The sequence below is a fragment of the Echinops telfairi genome, unplaced genomic scaffold (genome assembly GCF_000313985.2).
Source record: "Echinops telfairi isolate 266 unplaced genomic scaffold, ASM31398v2 ScPeMD7_6;HRSCAF=24_0, whole genome shotgun sequence".
In the NCBI taxonomy this organism is placed as follows: domain Eukaryota; kingdom Metazoa; phylum Chordata; class Mammalia; order Afrosoricida; family Tenrecidae; genus Echinops; species Echinops telfairi.
This window is the reverse complement of record NW_022103902.1, coordinates 21,466,834-21,487,424: the sequence shown is the minus strand read 5'-3', so window position 1 is coordinate 21,487,424 and position 20,591 is coordinate 21,466,834. Positions and strand designations below refer to the sequence as shown.

Sequence of the window (20,591 nt, the reverse complement as noted above, 5' to 3'; positions counted from 1 at the left end):
AAAAAAAATCCTTGAATCAAATGAGAACACTACCCCTTTGGGATACAGCAAAAGTTTTGTTCAGAATGAATGAATGAATCAATGCATAATAAAACTTTGCTCAGATAGCAATTTACAGCAGTAAAAATTTGAATCAAAAAGAATGAAGAACGAAAATCAACACCTTAACCCAACTTCTCCAACAATTAGAAAAAGGGCAGCAATATTAATCTCCCTAAGGAATAAATGGGGAAAAAACTCTCTGAAAGTTATCGATATATAGAAGTAGAAATGATATATGTGTGAATGAATGGACAACACATCCCGTCGGCCGAAGGTCTAGAAACAGTGATACCCTGGTGTTGTTAAGTGCTGTGTGGGTTAAGGCTCATCGAGATCCTATGTACAACAAAGCACCACTCAGTCCTTGCCGTCCTCACAATTGTTATGTTTCATTGTTGCAGATACTGTATCAGTCCATCTCTTTGAGTCTCCACTTCTTCACCGCTCTTCAACGTGACCCAGCATGATGTCCTTTTGCAGGGACTGGTCTCTCCTGATTACATGCCCAAGTATGTGAGACCAAACTCGTCATCCTCCCTTCTATGGATCATTCTGCTGCACTCCTTCCAAGACAAATCTGTTTGCTCTTTTGGCAGTCCATAGTACTTCCAATAGTCTTCGCCAGCACCAAAGAAATGATCATTATCTAGCACCCCGAGCTTATGTTTCTAAATATCCCGTAACCATCTTTCCACTAAAAGAAACTAGAAGCCCTTGGAGAAATGGTTAGTTTTCAAGCTGACAATAGAAAAGTAAAAGACTAGTCAGGAACATCCGACTATCCCAGAAAGTAAAGGTATGCTCCAAGAATGATGGGGCACATATCAAAAGGACACAGGGGCTGACTTGAAGTAGCTTCACCTGTCCAAATCTAGAAAACTGTGAGTATCTAATAAAATGATGATAGATTAAGTAATGGATAACTCTCAGAACACAATAAAAATCCATGAACCCATAATGTATTAAATAAATAAGGGAGAAGAAAACAAATCTTCCTCCTAGCAGGATAATAACAAATAAATGAAGAAAGAATGATAGAATAAGAAGATTTGACAATATTGCAGTAATAACTGTTTCAAGAAAAAAATCACCATTGTAGGTCAAGATGAGATGGCAGAAATCTGGTGAAAAACAAGATATTTATGGAGCTTCAAAGTACTGCCCACACAAGATTAATTACAAGGGAGAAAAAGTGGTCACTTCAGAATGAATAAACCTTGCAGAGATCATCTGCCTTAACTAAATATTATGGTAAATGTCAGTAGTAAAAGGACTTATCAATATGGTGTGCTTCTTGAGATGATGTAATAAGGAAGACCCAATATCAATTCTATTGTACTCCTGCCTAATCATAAAGAAACATCAGAAAATCCAAATTAAATGGCCAATAATCTTTAAAAATATTAGTCATGAGAGAAAAAGAAAACCCACTGCCGTCTAGTTGATTCTAACTCATGACAACTCTATAGGACAGAGTTGTCCTGTGGGTTTCTGAGACTATAACTCAGCAGTTCTCAACCTGTGGGTCATGACCCCTTTGGGGGTCGAACAACCCTTTCACAGGGATCGCCCAATTCATAACAGTAGCAAAATGACAATTATGAAGTAGCAATGAAAATAATTTTATGGTTGGGGGGTCACCACAACATGAGGAACTGTATTAAAGGGTCGCAGCAATTAGGAAGGTTGAGAACCACTGCTATATCTCTTTACAGGAGTTAAGAGAAAAAGAGAGAGCCTCATCTTTCTCCTGTGGGTGGCTGGTGGTTTTGAACTGCTGACCTTAAAAATTATAGCCCAAATAACTTCTTGGAGCAATTCTACTCTGTAACACATTGGGTCACCATGCGTTGTAATCAATAGTTTGTTTTTTTTCAGTTTAGTGCATTCCATGAAAGGAGGCCCTGGTGGCTTGGTGGTTACACGTTGAGCTGCAATTTGCAAGGTCCACAGTTCAAAACCACCAGCAGCTCCAAGAGAGAAAGATGGGGTTTTCTACTTCCATAAACATTTAGTCTCAGAAACTCACAGGGACAGTTCTACCCTGTCCTACAGGATCACTATGGATCAGTCGATGTCAGAGAGTTTGGTTTTAAGTTTATGAAGTTGATGATGAGTCAGATCGACTCAATGGCCATGAGTTGAGTTTGGTGGTGTAGTGGGTTAAGCTTTAGGCTGCTAACCACAAGGTGAGTAGTTCAAGACCATTAGCTGCTTGGTGGGAGAACTTTAAAGCTTTCTACCCCTGTGAAGATTAGCAGTCTCAGAATCTAAAACAAGCAGTTCTACTTCCTATAGGGTGATCCTATATGTCAGGATCACCTCAATGGTAGTGAGTTATGGAAACTTTGTGAATGACGTAAATATGCTACAGCTGAGTGTTGATTTTTTTCAAAGAAGTACCAGTACATACCACAGCATCAAATCGGTTATGATAAATTTCTGCTTGGCTCTGCTCAACATAGCGTTGTTTGGCATGAACAAAGGCAGGTACTCCTCCATAGACAAAGCCAATGATGCCTGCTGAAACTGCTGCCTTACAAATATTCTGAAGTTCTTCAGATCTTCTCTGCTGGTCACTAAAACATCAAAAAGATAATATGGTTTGGGATTACTTTATTGACATTGCACTCCAAAACAAACTTATCAGTATTATCCCAAATGCTCCCAGTACCATATAGATACCTTTTTTATTATGGGGAGAATTTATTAAACCCTTTAACAAGCATTCATGCTTCAGGCAGAACTAAAATCTTTGCTGTTAGAAATCAAGATAGTAGTCAGCCAATGGTAAGTAGAGACAGCAAAGGAGCAGAGGGGATTTTCTGATATACTGTACTGTTTCTTTCTGGTTACTGGCTATCATTCAGCCTGAAAATTCAATGGTTAGTATTGCTATGTACATATATACTCTAATAAATAAAGATTTTTCTTTAATGACTATTACCTAGACACTTGGAAATAGGAAGAATTGCGAGTTGGGAATAGAGTCTGATGTTTTCATTCTTTAATTTCAAATTAACTTTTAAAAATCACACACATTAAAAAAAATTTTTTTTAAATCACACACATTTGTGGAATTTTAGGACAAGGTATGCAGGAATAAAAGCCTTCTCTTAAAAAAGGGGGTTGCAGCAACAACAAACATTTTTCACTATGCACTAAGCAGCACAGACCTATTTAAAACAAGAGAAATGTATTGTTTAAGATTCCTAATTCAGTTTGCTACTTGGAAGTGCCTAGGATAGAGCTGTTACTGGGGCTTCCAAGACAACCTCTCAGTACCATTCTCACAAACCGCTAACTTCCTAAGTATGCAATTACTATAAATAGCGGCCTTTCCAGGTAAGTAAAGTACGAAATACAATTTTATAAATTACATTCCTAATTTGCTTTCTTTAGAGTCTCTGAAGACTGTACAAAGACTGTACAAGGTCCTCATCTGTGAAACGTAAATAAGATTGTAGGAAACTATTTTTTATACTCACATCAGCAAGAAAAAATACTGTAATGTGAATGTTATAGTGTATAAAATTTTTAAACATTTGCAATAAAATTGATCAATGACAAAATTCATAAAATATGTTAAAGTTCTGAAAATTATAAGCCCGGGGATATATATACTTTGCCTCTGTTTTACCCTTTGAACAATTACTCATTTCCACTTTTAAGGCTTAGGATAGAGGCTATAAGAAGTTACCTATTGTGTGCTGTCCGTTTCGACTTAACAACGACTCTATGCACAACAAAACGAACTACTGCTTAGTGCTGAGCCACTCTCACAGTTGTAATGTGTGTCCATTGTTGCAGCCACTGTGTCGAACCCTCTCCTGAAAGGTCTCCCTCTTTTCCCACTGACTTTACCAAGCATGATGCCGTTTTTCCAGGGACTGGTCTCTCTTGATAACATGTCCACAGTTTGTGAGACAAAGCCCAGTCCCTCTTGTTTCTAAGGAGCATCTGACTGTACTTCAATCAAGACAGGTTTGGCAGTTCATTGTACTTTCCATATTCAAGATGGCTGGTCCAAAAACTAACACATGATGAGAGGACGTTTTCTTTAAAAAAAAACCAAAAAACCAAAAAGGCAGCATAGCGGTAGAAAGAGAATCTGAGTAAGAATCGAGGCTATAATCTAGATGCTAAAATGGTTCTGCAACTCACTGCTAAGTGATGTGGTCAAACCATCATCTCTGCCTCTCCTGGTTTTCTGATCCATGACATGGAGGGGAGCACACTAGGCATGCTTTTTGTTTCTTTCAGCTCCAACGCTCTTGGTTTACACGGACGGTCACAATTATCTTCTTTCACAAGATCGCAAATAAATATTGGAAAGACCACTGAGAGAGGTCATCCCATTATGTTTAAAATAAGATAAAGTAATTAAATGCCACCAGTTCTCTTGCCCTTACGTATCTCAACAACAGAGCTTCAATTAATTTAGCAATGAGAATATTGTGTAGTTTGGGTAAAATATTTTAGGAAATCTGCTCCAGAAGTTTTCTCCAGGTCGTAATGGATGACTGCATGAAGAAATGAATGCATGTACTACTGAACTTTTTTTTTAATTAGGTAAAACCAAATCCATGTAATAGGTTATCCTGTGATCAGCAAAATCTTATTTTTAATCCAACTAGTATACTTTCTTTTGTAAAATACAGCGCAATAGCTGACAGCAATTTTTATTCCTTATTTGCAAAATGAAAATGACAGTCCTCTCTATTCCCTTGGCAATATTCAATTTTTGGAGGGTGAAGGCAATAATGCCATGAAATAGTAAAGTTTAGGACCAACTAAAACACGGGGGAAAGAAATTGGTAGGGAAGTCTGGTAGGTTCCTGGGTCAGCTCTAAAAGCAACTGACTTGGCACAAGTTTTCCCGATCTGTAAAATGAAATTACACTAAATCTCTTCAAGAAGTCTTCCTGTAATGAGTTTGAGCGTTGCTACTTGAAAATCGGCCTGTCAATCAACTTCCAAACGACAATGTCAGAATACATGCTTAGGGTTCAAAATCAGAACCCCAAGCCCCATTTTTTAAAATCAACGGCACCACCCAGGGGTCCCTCGCCTACATTTCCCCAGGCTGAGGACATCGTCCGCGGCCCCTCCCCACAAACCCTAGGCACGTTTACTCTTTAATAAACAGCTCTCGGAGGCGATCCCATCCGGATTCCGGGTAATGGGATTCTGGGACGTAGGGAGGCGGCTTCGGTCGCTCAGCAGGAGTCTGGGACTCGGCGGCCACAGCTTCAGCAGCAAAGACTCGGGGGAAAGGACCCAATGCCCTGCGGAGGCAGCTCGGAGGCGCCTTCCGAGGCTCCTCCATGGCCCTCTCCTGACCCGAGGTCGCACGCACGCTCCAGCCTCAACACACCAAGGCCGCCTGGGGGCGCCTGGCGAGGAAGGTGAACTAAACGCCTTGGCGCTGGGGTATCTCGGCTTGGCCCAAAAGCCGGTCTCACTTCCGGAAGCCTTTGGAACACGAGACAGGAAGTCCTGCCCCAAAGATGGCGAAGGCCAAAGGGCTGGGCAGCCGCGGACTCCAAACAGTAATCACTTCCGGGGGAAGACAGGCCGTGCTCCCATCCTGACCCCGCCCCCTTCCCCGCCCCTCCGGAAGTAAGTGGGCGGCCCACAGGCCGCGCCTCTCCCGGCTGGTACCTGCAAGAAACCTGCTCTGGGTTAGGCTCCAGTCGGCCAGCCGTTGTCACTGACTTTAGTAATTTAGTGCCTTGAAAACTCCAGAAAACCCACGTAAACGACAAAGTGCCATATTCGATGTAAGTGGGGTACGGGAAGAGGGAAGGACAACTCTGGCAAGTGAAAGCGGAGCCGCCTCCTGGTTCCGCGCTGTAGGCCATCCCCCCACCTGGGCGGGTTCCCTTCGTTGCCCACCTGTTCTGGTTTCCGGAAAGGACTGAAGTTAAAGGAGGGGGAGGGTGTCCATTACGAAGAGGTTTTCAAAAGACATTTTGGACTATTCTTCCCAGGGTAAATTTCACTTCCTTTCGTTTGGATTCAGGGCTTCCCAAACACAAGTCAACCTCATTGCCATGGAATCGGGTCGGACTCGGCGAACCTACAAGACAGGGTAGAACTGCTCTGAGTTTCCGAGACCGTAACTGCATATGGGACTAGGCTGACCTTGCAGTTAGCAGCCCAACGCCTTCCCCACGACACCACCAGGACGCCTGCTTCTCAAAAGGCAATTTGTTTTCTGTAATTTGTCAGTTGTTAAATAGCCCGACAGTAATTTCAGTTCTCAGGGTCCTTTATTCATTCCCTTAGCAGCAAGCAAGGCAGAAGCCCCTATTCTGTCCCAGTCTGCAGGTCAAAACCACCAGCTGCTCTGCGGGAGAAAGACAAGGCTTTCTACTCCTGTAAAATCTTGGAACCCCACGGGGGCAGTTCTGCTGTCCTATTGGGTCGCTGAGTCGGAAAAGACTCAATGGCAGGGGGGTGGGCGTGGGTGGGGGTTGGTTTGGGTAGTATAGAACATTTAGGTCGGAGACCGGGTTTTCTTTCTCTTTCCAAGACTTAGCACAGTTTGTCTAGCACATATCCTGTCTGTAGCCCTGGTTCTTGGACGCTGCTTATCCCATATTAGGAAGGAGTGGGCACCAGGATAAGTCCCAAGGCCTGGGAGGAGTTCAAGAAAATGGCCATGCACTGTCTAGCCTACTTGCAAAAACAACTTTATTCCTAAAATGACCCCCAAATCACTCAGAGATGAGGAAAAGTACAAAATTGGGAGAGGAGAAAGGATAGGGCAGATACTAATGAAATTATATACACATAACTCACACCCCTCAGTATCCACTAGCATGTTGATACAAATGAAGTCATATAAACGGGCAAATTTCATCAATCGCCTTCTGGAGTTAGTGATTGGAACTTTGCTTTGCAGATTCCCTTTGCCATTTTGTACCTCGAGAAAGGATCTGGACCCTGGGCTACTGCTTTTCTACCTCTGCTCTTAAATATTGCTACAAAACCATAGAAAAAATTAAACAAAAATATCAAAATGTGAAGCTGGTGTTTAGTGTATCCTCCACCTTGGTCTACACACTTCAAAAGGCAGTGTTACTGTTTCTCTAACCCTTCCCGAAAGAATTCAGCAGCCCTTCAATGGACACATCCAAATGGCAACTGGACATCCCCAAGGGACTCAAAGCACATTCTTTTTAGAGTTTGGGAAACAAAAAGTAGTCTGATGAGGCAAGGTCAGGGCTATAAGGTGGATGCGGTGAGGTTTCCCAACATAATTGCTCCTCGCATAGAATGCATTAACATGATGGGGATAAAACTCCCCAGTGTATTTTCCTTGGCCTTTTCTCACCAACACAGCTTTCAATTTTCTTAAAACTGCTTCCTATTCAGTCCCTGTAATCACTCTGTCCTTCAAGAAAAATCTATCAAAATTTACACTTTGGGGATCCCAGCAATCAGTCACCATAACCTTCTGAGCTGATAGCTTTGCCTTGGACGTACCTGGCCCAACAAGATCCCTTCAGAAGCCATTGTTTTCATTGGGTTTTGTTGGGGTTTTTTGTTTTTTTAAGGCTCTTGAATGAGACTAAGACAAGTGTATTACTGAGAGACCTTGTCAACAGCCACCCACTAATCACAGAGGCAAGTTTTAAGATGTTTGAGACAAAACTACGGCATGCATGTATGATCTGGAAGCCTAGTAGCAATACATTTGACTTACCTTTGTATTTTTTTATCACCCTCCAGCTTCTCCAGGACTTACCTATGCCTTAAGGGAAATACTATCCCACCTCTGTGGCCTGCTCTTTTTGAAGGATATCACAGGAAATTTGCTTAATTCTATGTGTTCTCGGGTCTAATTGGGCCATTCTGTTTCACATGCAGTTGTCTTCCCCGGGGTGTGTGTGGGTCACTACAGAAAATGCCTTGGGAATGGATTTTGGTCTTGTCAACAGTGAAAGAATATTCAATACTGAGGTGCTTCACAGAACTAAAATGGTTGATTCTGGTCTGAATTGGACTCCATATTGTCCTAGCCCTCTGCGTTTTGTCCAAAATAACTTGTTCTGTAACATTCTGAGGTGGCCCACCCACATTATTGGAGGAATAAGCTCTGGGGTTCAGGAAACTGACAGTAAGGTTGAGTACTCCCAGTAGATTGAATGTATGAGTCAGCTTGGCAGGACCATAATTCTCAGTGGCCTGGCAGATCTGTAGCAATGTACGTGTGGCAGTTGTATAATGATGCCTCATGAAGTAACCTGATGTGATAAACCAGGTAGAGAATTCTGAGTGGGATGCAACATCCTTATGCCTCTCACAGCCCTGATCGAATGTAAAGGGAAGGGAGTTCGTGGGGGTATGGCCTGCAACATCTTACCGAACAGAGATCAAAGGGACCTACCACCAACAAGAAAGAAGAGCTGGTAGTAGAGTGTGGCTTTTGGACCTGGGGTCCCTGCACTGACAAACCTTAAGAACCAGGAGGATTGATGCGAAGACATGGAGATCTCCAAGGAAAGCCAGATCTACAGATACTGAGACAGACATTTCTACAGTCAGGAAACCGTAAGCCTTCTCTTACAGCGTGCTTCTGGACTTCATCTAAACTGTGAGAGTGTTTGTGAAAACTATCCACTTGGGGCATTTCTGTTAAAACAGCATGAGATGACTGATGCCCAGCCAATAGAAATTCTTGGTAAATGATCATTTTGGCTATCAGTCAAATGTACCCCCTACTCTTTCTCAACTCTATAATGAGTTCCATGTAGTTGAGTCTAAAAAGCAAGTGCCTTTCTGCCCCGACTGCCGAATCTCACTCTGAACTCTCACATTGGTGCTTCTTGGTTTGCATATATATAAATCTAAATAAAAGTCTTATTTTACAGAAAGTTTCGTTTTGAACACATCACACTGCCTGGAACCACTATTCTCCCCCTGCCTTCAACACTTGCTGCTGAGACCGGCTCAGAAAACCCAGCAGCTTCTCCCAGGAGCCACCAGCTGCCCCTTCTCTGCCAGGTTCTTCTTTCCTACGTACGTTTCATCATATTATTTATGATATAATTGTTCCCGCAGATAGAGAATGAACTTTGGGAACTGCAAGGATCACTTCATTTACCCATTCTTCAAAGTCGAACTCAAGTTTCATCTCCCTTTAGTTTCCCGGCTGCTCCAGTTGGAAATTTCCTTTTCACTTCAAAGCCATAGTCTTTCTAAATATGCATAATTGATACTTACATCACCTTAAATCACCTTCAGCCTCAGATGCCTCTCACACAGCGATTTACTATAGAGGCGCTTGAGGTCAGGGAACATATTATAGACTTATATTCATCCCGTTGTTGATGCAAAGGAAATGTCCGGGAATTAGTTGACAAAAACTAAATGAATCATTTGTATTTGTAGCTCTCTGCCCCACCCCCATCACCTCACCTCTAAATGCAGTCGTGTGAAGTGAAGGCATCTTTAGATGCTTGGGAAGATGGGCTTTAGGTATTTGTGTGTTACCTCTTGTTTATAATCAGCCTAGGGGCAGAGTAAACTCATCTACCCCTGGATTGCCCTCATCTACCCTTCCAGTAATGCGTAACTTCCGTAGAGTTTACAGAGGCGTTCATATCCTTCCAGTAAGTTGGGGTTTTTTTTGCTTAAACTAGCTGGAAGCAGCTTCTGCTCTCATGCAACTGAGAACCTGATACAACACAACAGACACACCATACAGAGACAACACACAAAATTAAGAAAAAGCATTACTGGCACTCTGAGCATCCTACTTCATTTAAATAAACCAAATTATTTTCTTTCCTTAAAGAAAAGTATGGTTTTCAGGCGCTCTTTGAGGAAGAAAGAGTATGTTTGGGACCTAGCTAACATTACCGACAACACAAGAACTGAAAAAAAATCCTCAAAAGTATGGAATAAGCATTTTCAAAACTATATTTTACACACCATCCTTATACCATCTATATTGAGGTAAACAGATAAACAAGTATAAAATCTGAGAAACATGTTCTGCATTGAAGATCAAAGGTGCCCTTACTGACTCGTCACAGGGCAGGTAAGGGTTTGCATGGATCTAACTAACATCCTTGTACACTCCCCACTGAACCGATGGCTGGGCAAGCAGGGTCTCGCTAAGCCAGCTACCCCATTCATTACTCCATCCGCCCATCTATGCTATGTGAGGCAATGTGCTGGATAGTGGAAACAGCAAGGTGATCAAGAACTAACACTGCAATGTGATATCACACTGCACAGGCAAGAGCAAAACCTTAGAGCAGCTCCTAATTACCTGGAGGAGTGAAAGCAAGGCTCCTTCAAGGAAGTGATGTTTGGGCTGGGACTCAAAGCAAAATGGAAAACATGCCCAGAGAAATGTACTTTCGGCCCCTATTCCAAAGGACAGCAAAAATTTTGTTCCTATTTTAGTGAGGGGGGAATTAAAATGTATACAGAGACAATGATAACCCCTCCTGGACTGACTAGTGACAGGGCAAAACCACAGTACAACTCAGAAATATAGAGTGCCTAACTAGAGGCATGCAGTACCCAAGGACATGATCCCTGCAAAGCTTTAATACCCACCCCCCAAAAATCCAACTTTGAACATCCTCCCTATTCCATGCAATGACCTTATGTAGGGTATTTTAATGCCTCCAAAAAGATCCTTGGACCTCTGGTAACACAATGGTTTATAAATGGAGCTACTACTCTGAAAGTAAGCTTTTCAAGTGTACCAGCCAACCCAAGGGAGAAAGATGAGGCTTTGCTGCCATTAAAGGTTTACAACCTCGTAAACACAAAGGGGCAGTTCTGTCTTACAGAGCCTTGGTGAGTAGGAATTGACTAGATGGTAGTCGATGGGAAGAAGGTCCTTAAAAACTTAACATTTTGTGGTACGGTGGTTAAAAAGGCCAAAGACATTTCTGACCAATAGCATAAAATCCCTGATTTTTATGTGACCGAATCTTTTTAAGTCAATAGATTTCTATTCATGTAGTAAGTTTCTACTTAATTTACTAAGTTCAACTCTTGACTCGCTGTCATCGCTGAATCACAGTGACTCAACAGGACAGGGTAGAACTGCCCGTGGGACTATGAGACTATGTATGGGAGGAGAAGACCTCATCTTCTCTTGCAGAGCAACTGGTGGTTTCAAACTGCTGACCTCAAGCCTAACAGCCAACATGTAACCACTACACCAGCAGGGCTCCTCAATTTAGGAACCAGTTAATACCAAATCACTCTTAAGTGGTAGAGGAAGGGGTCACAAACAAGGGTAATTCTAAGATTCCCAGGGTTAAAATTTTCATCTAAAACCTGTTCTTCAATTTGACTCTGTTAGGGACAGGCATCCTGAAAGATAAAACTACTTTTAAATGACTTTTTTCATAAAGGAAAAGGGAGACACTCCAGCATGGATCTACATGCATGACAATAAATAACTCAGTGGTACAGGTGACTGTCAAGTTCCCATGGGAAGACTACCAGAAGTCTCTGCAAGACACGGAGAGCGCCTTCTTACGCTCACTGCTGCCAGCTTAAGAAAGAAAAGCATGAAGGGCGAAAAGTTGCCGTTTTATGCGCCGTTCTTTAAAGAGCAAAGACTACTGCCTAAAAAAAATAAATACAAAATTTTAAAAGACTACTGCCTGAATTTATTATGGGTTTTTCCTCCCTAACAGAGAGGCAGTAAAAAGGAGGGTGTGAAGGCACAAAAAGGGATCGTGAAGTCCAACTGCAATAATTCCTCATGCAACTGACCCATTCTTTTCCGAGTTGCATTCTAGAAACCGCCTGAATACAAAAGAGAACTCCTAAATCATCACATGGCACCACTATTGCTTCCCTTAGACCTTTCGGGAAATGACCTCCCAAGTTCATGTCACAAACTCCATGGGGCTTCCTACATTAAAGTATAGCGACAGAGCCTAGAATGAGTATGGAATTTCGGCAAAGAGTCCTGCTAGCTCCATCTGATGTCTTTCAGCTCCAAATAACGGCAAAGGGCATCACCACGTGGACAGAGTCTACTTCACAGTGATAGACACGCATGTGGATGACCTGAGGCACAAGCTGAGATTGGTCCTAAGAAAATGAAAGGTAGAACTGGGTTGGAAACCGACATCTCCTGACTTCTGGTTCTTACTCGGCCAGAGCTGAGCTGCTGCTTTTATGCAGGATACACATCTTGGACCGTTCTGGAGAGTTGCTCCGGGTGCAGCATGATTTGTTAGATGGTATCCATGGAATTGGTACCACGCTCATGGGAAGCTTCCCAGCACAGCATTATGTGAGGTCTGACTACCCATGTCAGGACTGCAGGCTAAGATGCCTACTAGAGTTCTGTTTTCAAAACTCTGGGGACAATCTGATCATAGCCTTTCCTCTTGGTTACATTATAAGATAGGAATTTAGAGTATTCTGTTAGCAGGTTCTCCCAGTAGCAGTTGATGTCATCCATCCGCAAGTGGTTAATAATAAATTGGTTTCCCCTAAGAACAAGATAGACACAAACATTTTAAAATGGCATTTAATAATAATAGCCTATATGTGAGTGCTTACATTTGAGCATCATGCAGTGCCCAGAGTACTTGATAGGAATTAACTCAGTTTGTCAACAGCCACCATGTTGATAAACATGCATTTAGCAAGAGAGATTTCTTTTTCTTAAAAACAAAGTACCACTGCTCAAATGTGTTTATTAAATTACTGCAAATAGTTTGATCTACTTCTATAAAGACTGAACTTGAGACATGTAAAAGTGCACACATGCACACGGGGGTACCCACCAAAAAACCCTGGAATTACACTGGGTGGAAGTGGGGCTTTCTTAGCACACGTTTTTCCCACTGGGTGAGCATCAAACAACTCACTTTGAGTTAGTGCAGTCAGTGGCATCACCTGGGAAGGTTCTCTCTGGTCACAGTGAATTTTTTCATAAAAGCAGTTTGGCTCGAGCCTCATTTTTTGTGATGCCATTTTGTTTCCACAAAAGAATGACCGAGCGGGTATGAAAGGGCAGTAATTTGACAATGTAGAAGTAAAGAAAATAAACAAGGGAAGTGCTATCAGCCATCTAAATGGTTGAGTTTGAAAAATGTCTCCAAGAATGCATTGCAGATTTGACAAATGTATTAAGTATAATGGAGAGTACTTTGAAGGTGATAAGGTTGTCTTGTAAAAAAAAATGTAAATACATAGCTTTGAGGGAAAAAAAATCCATTTTTTGCGGGGTACTCCTCATGTGTGTGTGTATGTATATGTATGTGTATGTATGTAGATATCCCCCAGAATTGCTTTCATTTGGAATTATCTTTGTATAATGAAGACACCCCCCCCCAAAAAAAAATAAAATAAAAAAACTACATGGTAATAATATTCAGATAACGTTTGCTAAGGCAAAGTAAAAATGATAAAGTGGAACAGGAAAAAGGAACAGAGTGTACCTTTCAGCAATTTCCTGGGCTATATTATCGTTTGCTTTTACAAATTGCAACAGCTCCCTAGAAAATAAAGAAGAAAAAAAAGTTAATCTCAGAAATATGGACCAAGCTCATTAATAATAAATGAGAAAGACCACAGGTTGAAGTCTATGGTTAATCATGAGATATGTTAGTGATGAATTATTTCCTTTCAGCAAAGATATCAGGGTCCTCAAAGGACAGAAAACAAAGTTCTACACACAGCCTAGAGACAATCAGTTGTAGATTTCGGAAGTGTTCCAGGTACGCAACAAAAGCGGAGGGAAAAAATCCCCTCCTCTCTCTACATTCCTGCAGTGCTCCACAGAAAAGGGAACCGGGGCTCACATTTCTGACTACTCTACACCTCTTGCGAGATCCTCTCATCAGGAGAGGAAGTTTGCTTTGTTTCACGGTGCTCAATGCTCGCTCTAGACCTGAAAGTCTCTCTGTTGATCTCATACCAGCAACTGCACTTACGTTTACTCTTTGAGAGATTAGAGCTTTCACTTGTCACTCTGCCTGGACATCACATTTGATACCAGTATTGAGCACTCTTAACAAATGAACCTGCACCCTACTTGGATAATAATACAAGACTACATATTTGAATCAAAAAGGAAAACTAATAAAAATGGGGAAAAAAACCCATGAGAAGAAATGACTCAAATAGTTGGGAGCACTTAAGCAACGTGGGGTAGAACAGCTTACTGGACATTAGAGAGATCTGTTTTGACAGGGATGTAGTGAACCCAGGGCTTCAGTTGTGGATAGAAGAATTCCAGCCACTCCTCGCCAACATGGAAAACAAGTGAGCCACACAGGAAGAGGTGTTTGAACCGGAAACTTGCAGCTACACCCCGGAAGTTAAACAGATACCTGGAGAAGAAAAGAAATGCACTTGAAATACATGCCTGCGACCACAGGCATGGCCTTCCCTAGGCTTCCTTTTCTGCACGCCCTCACCCGTCTCTTTCCATTTTCAACCTTTAAGGACACATTAGTATGCTTCTTTGGGGTTTCCCCAAACTCCTTACTTTTCCAGGCTAGGGTTAAAGATTGTTCCTAGAGAGGAAATTCAGGGTGACAGGGAAAGGGGGAACCTCCACCCAGCAGAGCTGATGGGATCAGGAGCTGAGGTGCTGGGCAGAGAGGACGTCGGGCTGAGGTGGCTCTTTTTCCACAAGCTTGTCACTGCTGATAGTCTCTAACGAGTCACAGACACCCAAAGCCTTGCATTTCCCAGAGTATCGTCTCTAGTCAAAGGCACCCCTGCCCCCAGACAAACCTCGTTTCTGCTAAGGCCAGGAGAGGAGTTGGGACATTTGGCCACTCTCCAAAGAAATGCCCCACAGGACAAAACTTATCTTCAAAAGGGGGCATTTTCTTCTAAGACTATGGGTTCACCTGATTGCACTTTGCTCTCCAACCAGTCTCTTTCATCCCCTGGACCCCACACTGTTCAGGGTAGTCAGCGTCCATCTCTCTGGATCCCCCACAGCCTGGTTTTACTTGTTCGTCTCAGTCCTGCCACTTACTCACAGTGACCTCATGAGAAGATCTGCTTCTTGGGATTTCCTTGGTTACCAACGTGACAAAGGCCATTTGCCAGGCCTTTCGTCTGTGGGTCCACTGGTGGGTTTCAACTGCCTAGCTTTGGGGGAGCAGCTAATTGCAAACCATTTGTGCCACCGCTATTAGCCTGACTGGATTCACCCAGCTGCAATGGGATTTTTGTTTAAAAATAAGAATTTATTCATGGTAAGCCATTACATGTTTTACTAACTCCACAGAAGTTGGGAGGATGAGAAAGGAAGACAACCCCATTGTTTTGATTAGTAACATGCCCAGACCCTGTTTCATTTTCTCTCTTCAGTCCTTAAGGAACTCAGGTCCCAGCCTCATGGACCAGAGGCCCCCTCAAGACAACTACTACATGAATTACGGTATTTCATGCACTCGGCTTGACCCCAGCAAAATTTGCTTCCACAGGGAAACTAATTCAAAGGCAATATGGCAACCAAGAAAGATGGGAGCCCTCCGAGTCTTACTTGTATTTGCAGTGATCTACAAGATGGACATCTTTAGCAGCTGGCTTTCCCAAGGTATCCTGGAAGTGAAAAGGAAGTTACTAGTATTAGGGGCAACAGCACTTACGAAAGGCGGCTGTGCAGCAGGCACTGTGCTAAACATTTCATCGGCATTCTCTCCTTTCAGGGTCCCGGTAAACATACTCAGCGGGTATTACTCTCCCCTTTCCGCAGAGGAGGAAGCCAAGACTTCAAGAGGTTAGGAGACATGCCTAGGGTCATATGCCCTCCAGTAGAAGAGGTCGAGTCTTGACCTGGGTCTGTTTGACTTGAAAGTTAAGGGTCCCCTGAAGTCAGGGTATATAACACATTCCATTCTACTGCTGTTATTTACACAGGAGGTCACCAGTGGTGGCTGGTGGGCTTAGAGGTGTAGTTCACAGATTTTGTCAGGCATGTGAAGTACATAGATCACCACACACACACACACACACACAAATCCATATTTCCAACCTTCCTGGGGGGGAAAGGAGGGCGGGGAGATCTGGCAGACTGAGCCCCCATTCCTACTGGCAGCAAGCCACAGAGACCCTCAGGCCTCAACAGGCGAACTAGCTCACTGCTCTACTGCACCTGCCGGTCCCTTGGGCCATTTGAGACACCTTCCCTGCACCATATGCATGCATTTCATCCTTCCACCTCATCAGATGGCAAACTCCTTGATGAAGGAGGGAAACAAATGAATTAGCAGGAATCTGGTTGCCATTGCAGCCTCCCCGAGTCAACACAAAAAAATTGCTTGTTGAACAAATAGACTTTGTTCATCTTTTATATTTGAAAATAATTATCATTAAGATATGAAATGCAGTGAATGAAGGGGGGGAGTGTGGAGTGGAGACCCAAAGCCCATTTGTAGACCACTAGACATCCCCTTATAGAAGGGTCTCGGGGAGGAGACGAGCCAGTCAGGTTGCGATGTAGCAATGATGAAACATACAACTTTCCTCTAGTTCCTAAATGCTTCCTTACCACCACCACCCCCAATATCATGATCCCAATTCTACCTTACAGATCTGGCTAGACCAGAGCATGTACACTGGTGCAGAAAGGAACTGGAAACACAGGGAACCCAGAGCGGATGATCCCTTCAGGACCAGTGATGAGACGGGCGATACGGGAGGGTGAAGGGAGGGTGGGACAGAAAGGGGGAACCGACTACAGGGATCTACATATAACCTCCTCCCTGGGGGATGGACAACAGAAAAGTGGGTGAAGGGAGACCTCGGACAGTGTAAGGTATGACAAAATAATAATAATTTATAAATTATCAAGGGTTCATGGGGGAGGGGGGAATGAGGAGCTGATACCAAGGGCTCAAGTAGAAAGAAAATGTTTTGAGAATGATGGCAATGACTTTACAAAATGGATGTATGTATGGATTGTGATGAGTTGTATGAGCCCCTAATAAAATGATTTAAAAAAAAAAAAAGATAGGAGATGCAGGAATATTTTTTCACATTTTCATTAAGCTCACTTCATGAAGTCTCTTAAACTTCATTTGCACGTGTTACTAAAACTGTATCAAATCATTCATACATCACAGATGCACCTAGCTTCCCTTCTAAGAAGCTTTACAGTTTGGGGTTTTTTTCATAACAGCCTTAACAGAGCATAAGGAAATGCCAGATGAGGGAATTTAGGATGCAGGGTTCTTTGGTTAGGGCAGGAGGCATCAGCGTTAGGAAGACTGAGACAGACACCAACCAAAGGTCCTCATTCATGGCTTCACTTCACGAGCCTTGGGGTGCTTTAAGTAAGGGGAGGCACCTGTGCCCCATGCCCAGAAATTATGATTCATTTTTTCAAAAGCTCTCTGGCTGTACCATGAAGCCAGTTAAGATTGGGAAGCAAGGGTATAAACCAGGGTTGGCAAACTGCAGCCTGCAGACCAAGTTTGCTCGTTTGCCCATGTTAGTTTAGCCCGTGCACTAAGAAGGTTTTTACATTTTCCAAAGTTTGAAAACAAAAACAAAACATCTTGACGTGTGAAATGTACATGCAGTTCAAATCGTAGCGCCCCCAAGTGAAGCTGTGTGAGAACAGCCAAGACCACTCCTTTCTGTGGGGCCCCCGGCGGCTTTCCCGCAGTGATGGCAGAGCCGAGCGGCTGCAGGAGCAACAAATCTGAAAATCCTATTTCCTACCTCTCTGGCCCTTTGCAGAAAAAGTTTGTAGACCTCTGGCTTAAATATCCAGTCGTGTAATAGTCTAGTCAGAGAAACAATGTGAGTTTTGAGCAAGAAGGATTTACATCTGTGCTAACATTGATCCGTGGAACCTTCCCTAAGACTCATCCCAGCAGGAGGGAGGCCTAATAGGAAAGCCCACCCCGCGGCAATGCTCTTTGAGTCAGCACGTGCACTGCTGCATCTAGTCACACGGCGCGGATTACTTTCATGGACTTCCAGGCCTGGTTTTTGGTGTACTCTGCATCAACAAGTCCGGGCTTCTTCCGAGATAGAAGAATGAGAGGATCGCGTTCCGCGCTTGTCCTAGAAAAGAAACACGGCATGAAACGGTGGACTCCGCACCGCAAGACTGCTCCCCGGCCACGAAAGGGGGCAGGACCAGGTCCCAGGGCAAGGCCTGCGACACACACGGGCCATCCACTGGGTGTGTGACAGCAGAGGAAGAGGATCCTGGGAACTGCAGCATCGGGATGGTCCCGTGTAAGTCTCCACTGTGCCCACTGGCCATAGGAGTGTGTGGCCCTTCCCTGCTGTCATCTGGGCTCTAAGGGTTTGCTGTTCCGGGTACTACAGCCAGCGAAGAACCTCCCCTTTAGGAGGGTTCAGGTAGCCTCCGAAATGAGGGGTACTCATAGCTATGAGACTACACGGTCTTTGTTTTGTGTGCTCTACACAGCCCAGTCTAATATTAAAAATAAACAAAACTCCAAACAAACAAACGAATGGCAGCGCTTAAAAACTGGAAGACTTTATGTGGGAAAAGATCTTAGTCTTGAGAGTTGAGGTGTCATGGGCCCCTGTGAATCTGGTGGGAACATGGAAGACATCTCCCTTCCTAGGAAGACACACACAGGAAGGCATACGCCTAATAAATTCAAGGAAGCCCAGACATGGATCCCAATCTTTGACCTCAAGATCTGAAAACGAGAGACTGTGGTAAATACTGGCTGGACAGATCATCGTCATAAATCCGAATTGGGGGCCGCAAATAAGGAGTTTAACATCAGACAAAGCCTCAATGCAAACCCTACAAAGCCCCTTTCTTTTTCAGCATCTTCCCTATTTATCTGCTCAACAAATTATCGATCGATCTCCCCCTACGAAAGCATCATTACATAGGCATTTAAAGAGCTTCTAGAACACAGGTGATGATTGACCTTTTCCTATAGAAAAAATGGTTTTAGGACTCAGGTAAGCTCTTTAAGATAAAGAAAAAAACAGAGTGAAAATGAGAAATCCCGACTGTTACAATTGCTTTTCAAAAAAAGAAAAAAGAATTGCTTTTCCACAAATGTTGCTTTAAGCAGGGGCTAGTACCCGAAGGCTAGGGGCTTTATAGCAAAAGTACGTGGACTTGAATATCTCAAAAATAAGACTCATCAGTTGCTGCTAGTGGCGTAGACTGTACTGCAGTTGCACTTTGTCTTCTCTGCACTAGCTCACTCTACGCTGGGGCATTAATTAATCTATCTTGTCACAGTCATTGAAGCAAAAGTTTCCGGAGAGGAGGAGCCATCCATATTAACTGTGCTCTAGAACCCTGCCAGAAAATCAATCCCGCCTTCCTCCAACCAATCTTCACTGTGTCGCTTCACGCTTGGGACTGATCCAAGTGCTGACACACAGAACTGAACCAGACGACAGGGTCCTTCCTTGTCCCTACCCTTTCACATTTCCTTCTTCCTCTCCTGTCTGCCTCCCTCATTTTTACCAATCTCACTCTGTGCTCACAACCACTATTTGGCTGTCACATGGTCTGATAAAAAAGACAAAGAGGGCACTGAGATCATTCCGGCTCTGCTACTAAATAGCAGAGGGACAGCAGGCAAGATCTTCAATTACTCCTTGGAAACTGTCAGCTCTCAGACAAGGAGCCAACCCATTGTTGCATTCGGCTTTGTATAGTCAATGCCCACCACACTCCTGGCACTCTGTGTGCAGCATGATTGAGGGAATGAACCGGCCTTCTTTGAACAGCTCCATACAGAGTGATATAGGCCAATAATTTGATTTCTTCGCTCATCTAAAATTCTGTGTCTATGTTCATTTCTTAGCTGCTTTAGCTTTCTCTTGGAGCCAAAGAGTTCTGCACACCCTCCAAGTTGTTGACATTTTACATTCGTGGGCAGAATAGCATTGTAAAATGTCAGCATATAGAATCACCTGGATCCTCGGAAATACGCCGTGGAGTTTTTCTTTCGCCATGGCCACTGCGCGGCTGACCTAAAAGAATGGATTGATTCGGTTCAATGTTTTCTTGTTAAAGACACATGCTTTAAACATTTCTGAAGCTTGGTAGGGAAATTCACATGATAAAATAAGCTGGTGAAGACTGCTTTTCTACTTAAAATGCTCTCAAGGATACAATGTTCCCTTTTAAAAAAAATTTGTCATTGGGAATGTACAAAGCAAAACATGTGCCATCTCATCATATTTCATTGTCCAATCCAGTGACAACGATGGCATTCTTTCACTAGTACAACCGTTCTCTCCCCCCTTTTCTGAGCTGTTCCTCTCCCATTAACATAAACTCACTGCCCGCTAAGGTCCTAGCGACTCTTTCGAGTTGCTCTTGTCAAATTGACCCTTTATAGTTAGTTCCTATAAGGTGAGCTTTTTTTTTTTAAGGCGAGCATATTTTACTAGCTAAACTAAACTATTACTTTAGCTTTTAGAAGATTCCAAGGATATTTTTTGGTATAAGGTATAAAGATGTGCAGGTCTATCTAGATAAGATAGGTTGGAAGAACAGTCTGGAGGAGAAAACAACGGGACCGATGGTTCCGGGTGACAATGGGAGAGGGGGAGGC

The 20,591-nt window shown here is 43.2% G+C and overlaps 2 protein-coding genes across 2 annotated transcripts in view; both read right to left on the bottom strand.

Moving 5' to 3' along the window:
* Positions 1-5,409, bottom strand: part of TIMMDC1 (translocase of inner mitochondrial membrane domain containing 1) — a 63,210-nt gene extending 57,801 nt beyond the window's left edge. The window contains exons 1-2 of the mRNA XM_004706497.2: positions 5,178-5,409; positions 2,456-2,621 (exon numbers count right to left, since the gene is read on the bottom strand). Coding sequence (XP_004706554.2) covers positions 2,456-2,621; positions 5,178-5,371 — 360 coding nt within the window. The 5' untranslated portion in view covers positions 5,372-5,409. The remainder of the gene's footprint in view (positions 1-2,455; positions 2,622-5,177) is intronic.
* Positions 5,410-9,957: 4,548 nt separating this feature from the next.
* The window catches only part of POGLUT1 (protein O-glucosyltransferase 1), a 29,839-nt gene continuing 19,205 nt past the window's right edge, over positions 9,958-20,591 (bottom strand). Inside the window, exons 6-11 of the mRNA XM_013005622.2 lie at positions 19,945-20,004; positions 17,985-18,084; positions 15,554-15,612; positions 14,214-14,381; positions 13,488-13,544; positions 9,958-12,533 (exon numbers count right to left, since the gene is read on the bottom strand). Coding sequence (XP_012861076.1) covers positions 12,377-12,533; positions 13,488-13,544; positions 14,214-14,381; positions 15,554-15,612; positions 17,985-18,084; positions 19,945-20,004 — 601 coding nt within the window. The 3' untranslated portion in view covers positions 9,958-12,376. The remainder of the gene's footprint in view (positions 12,534-13,487; positions 13,545-14,213; positions 14,382-15,553; positions 15,613-17,984; positions 18,085-19,944; positions 20,005-20,591) is intronic.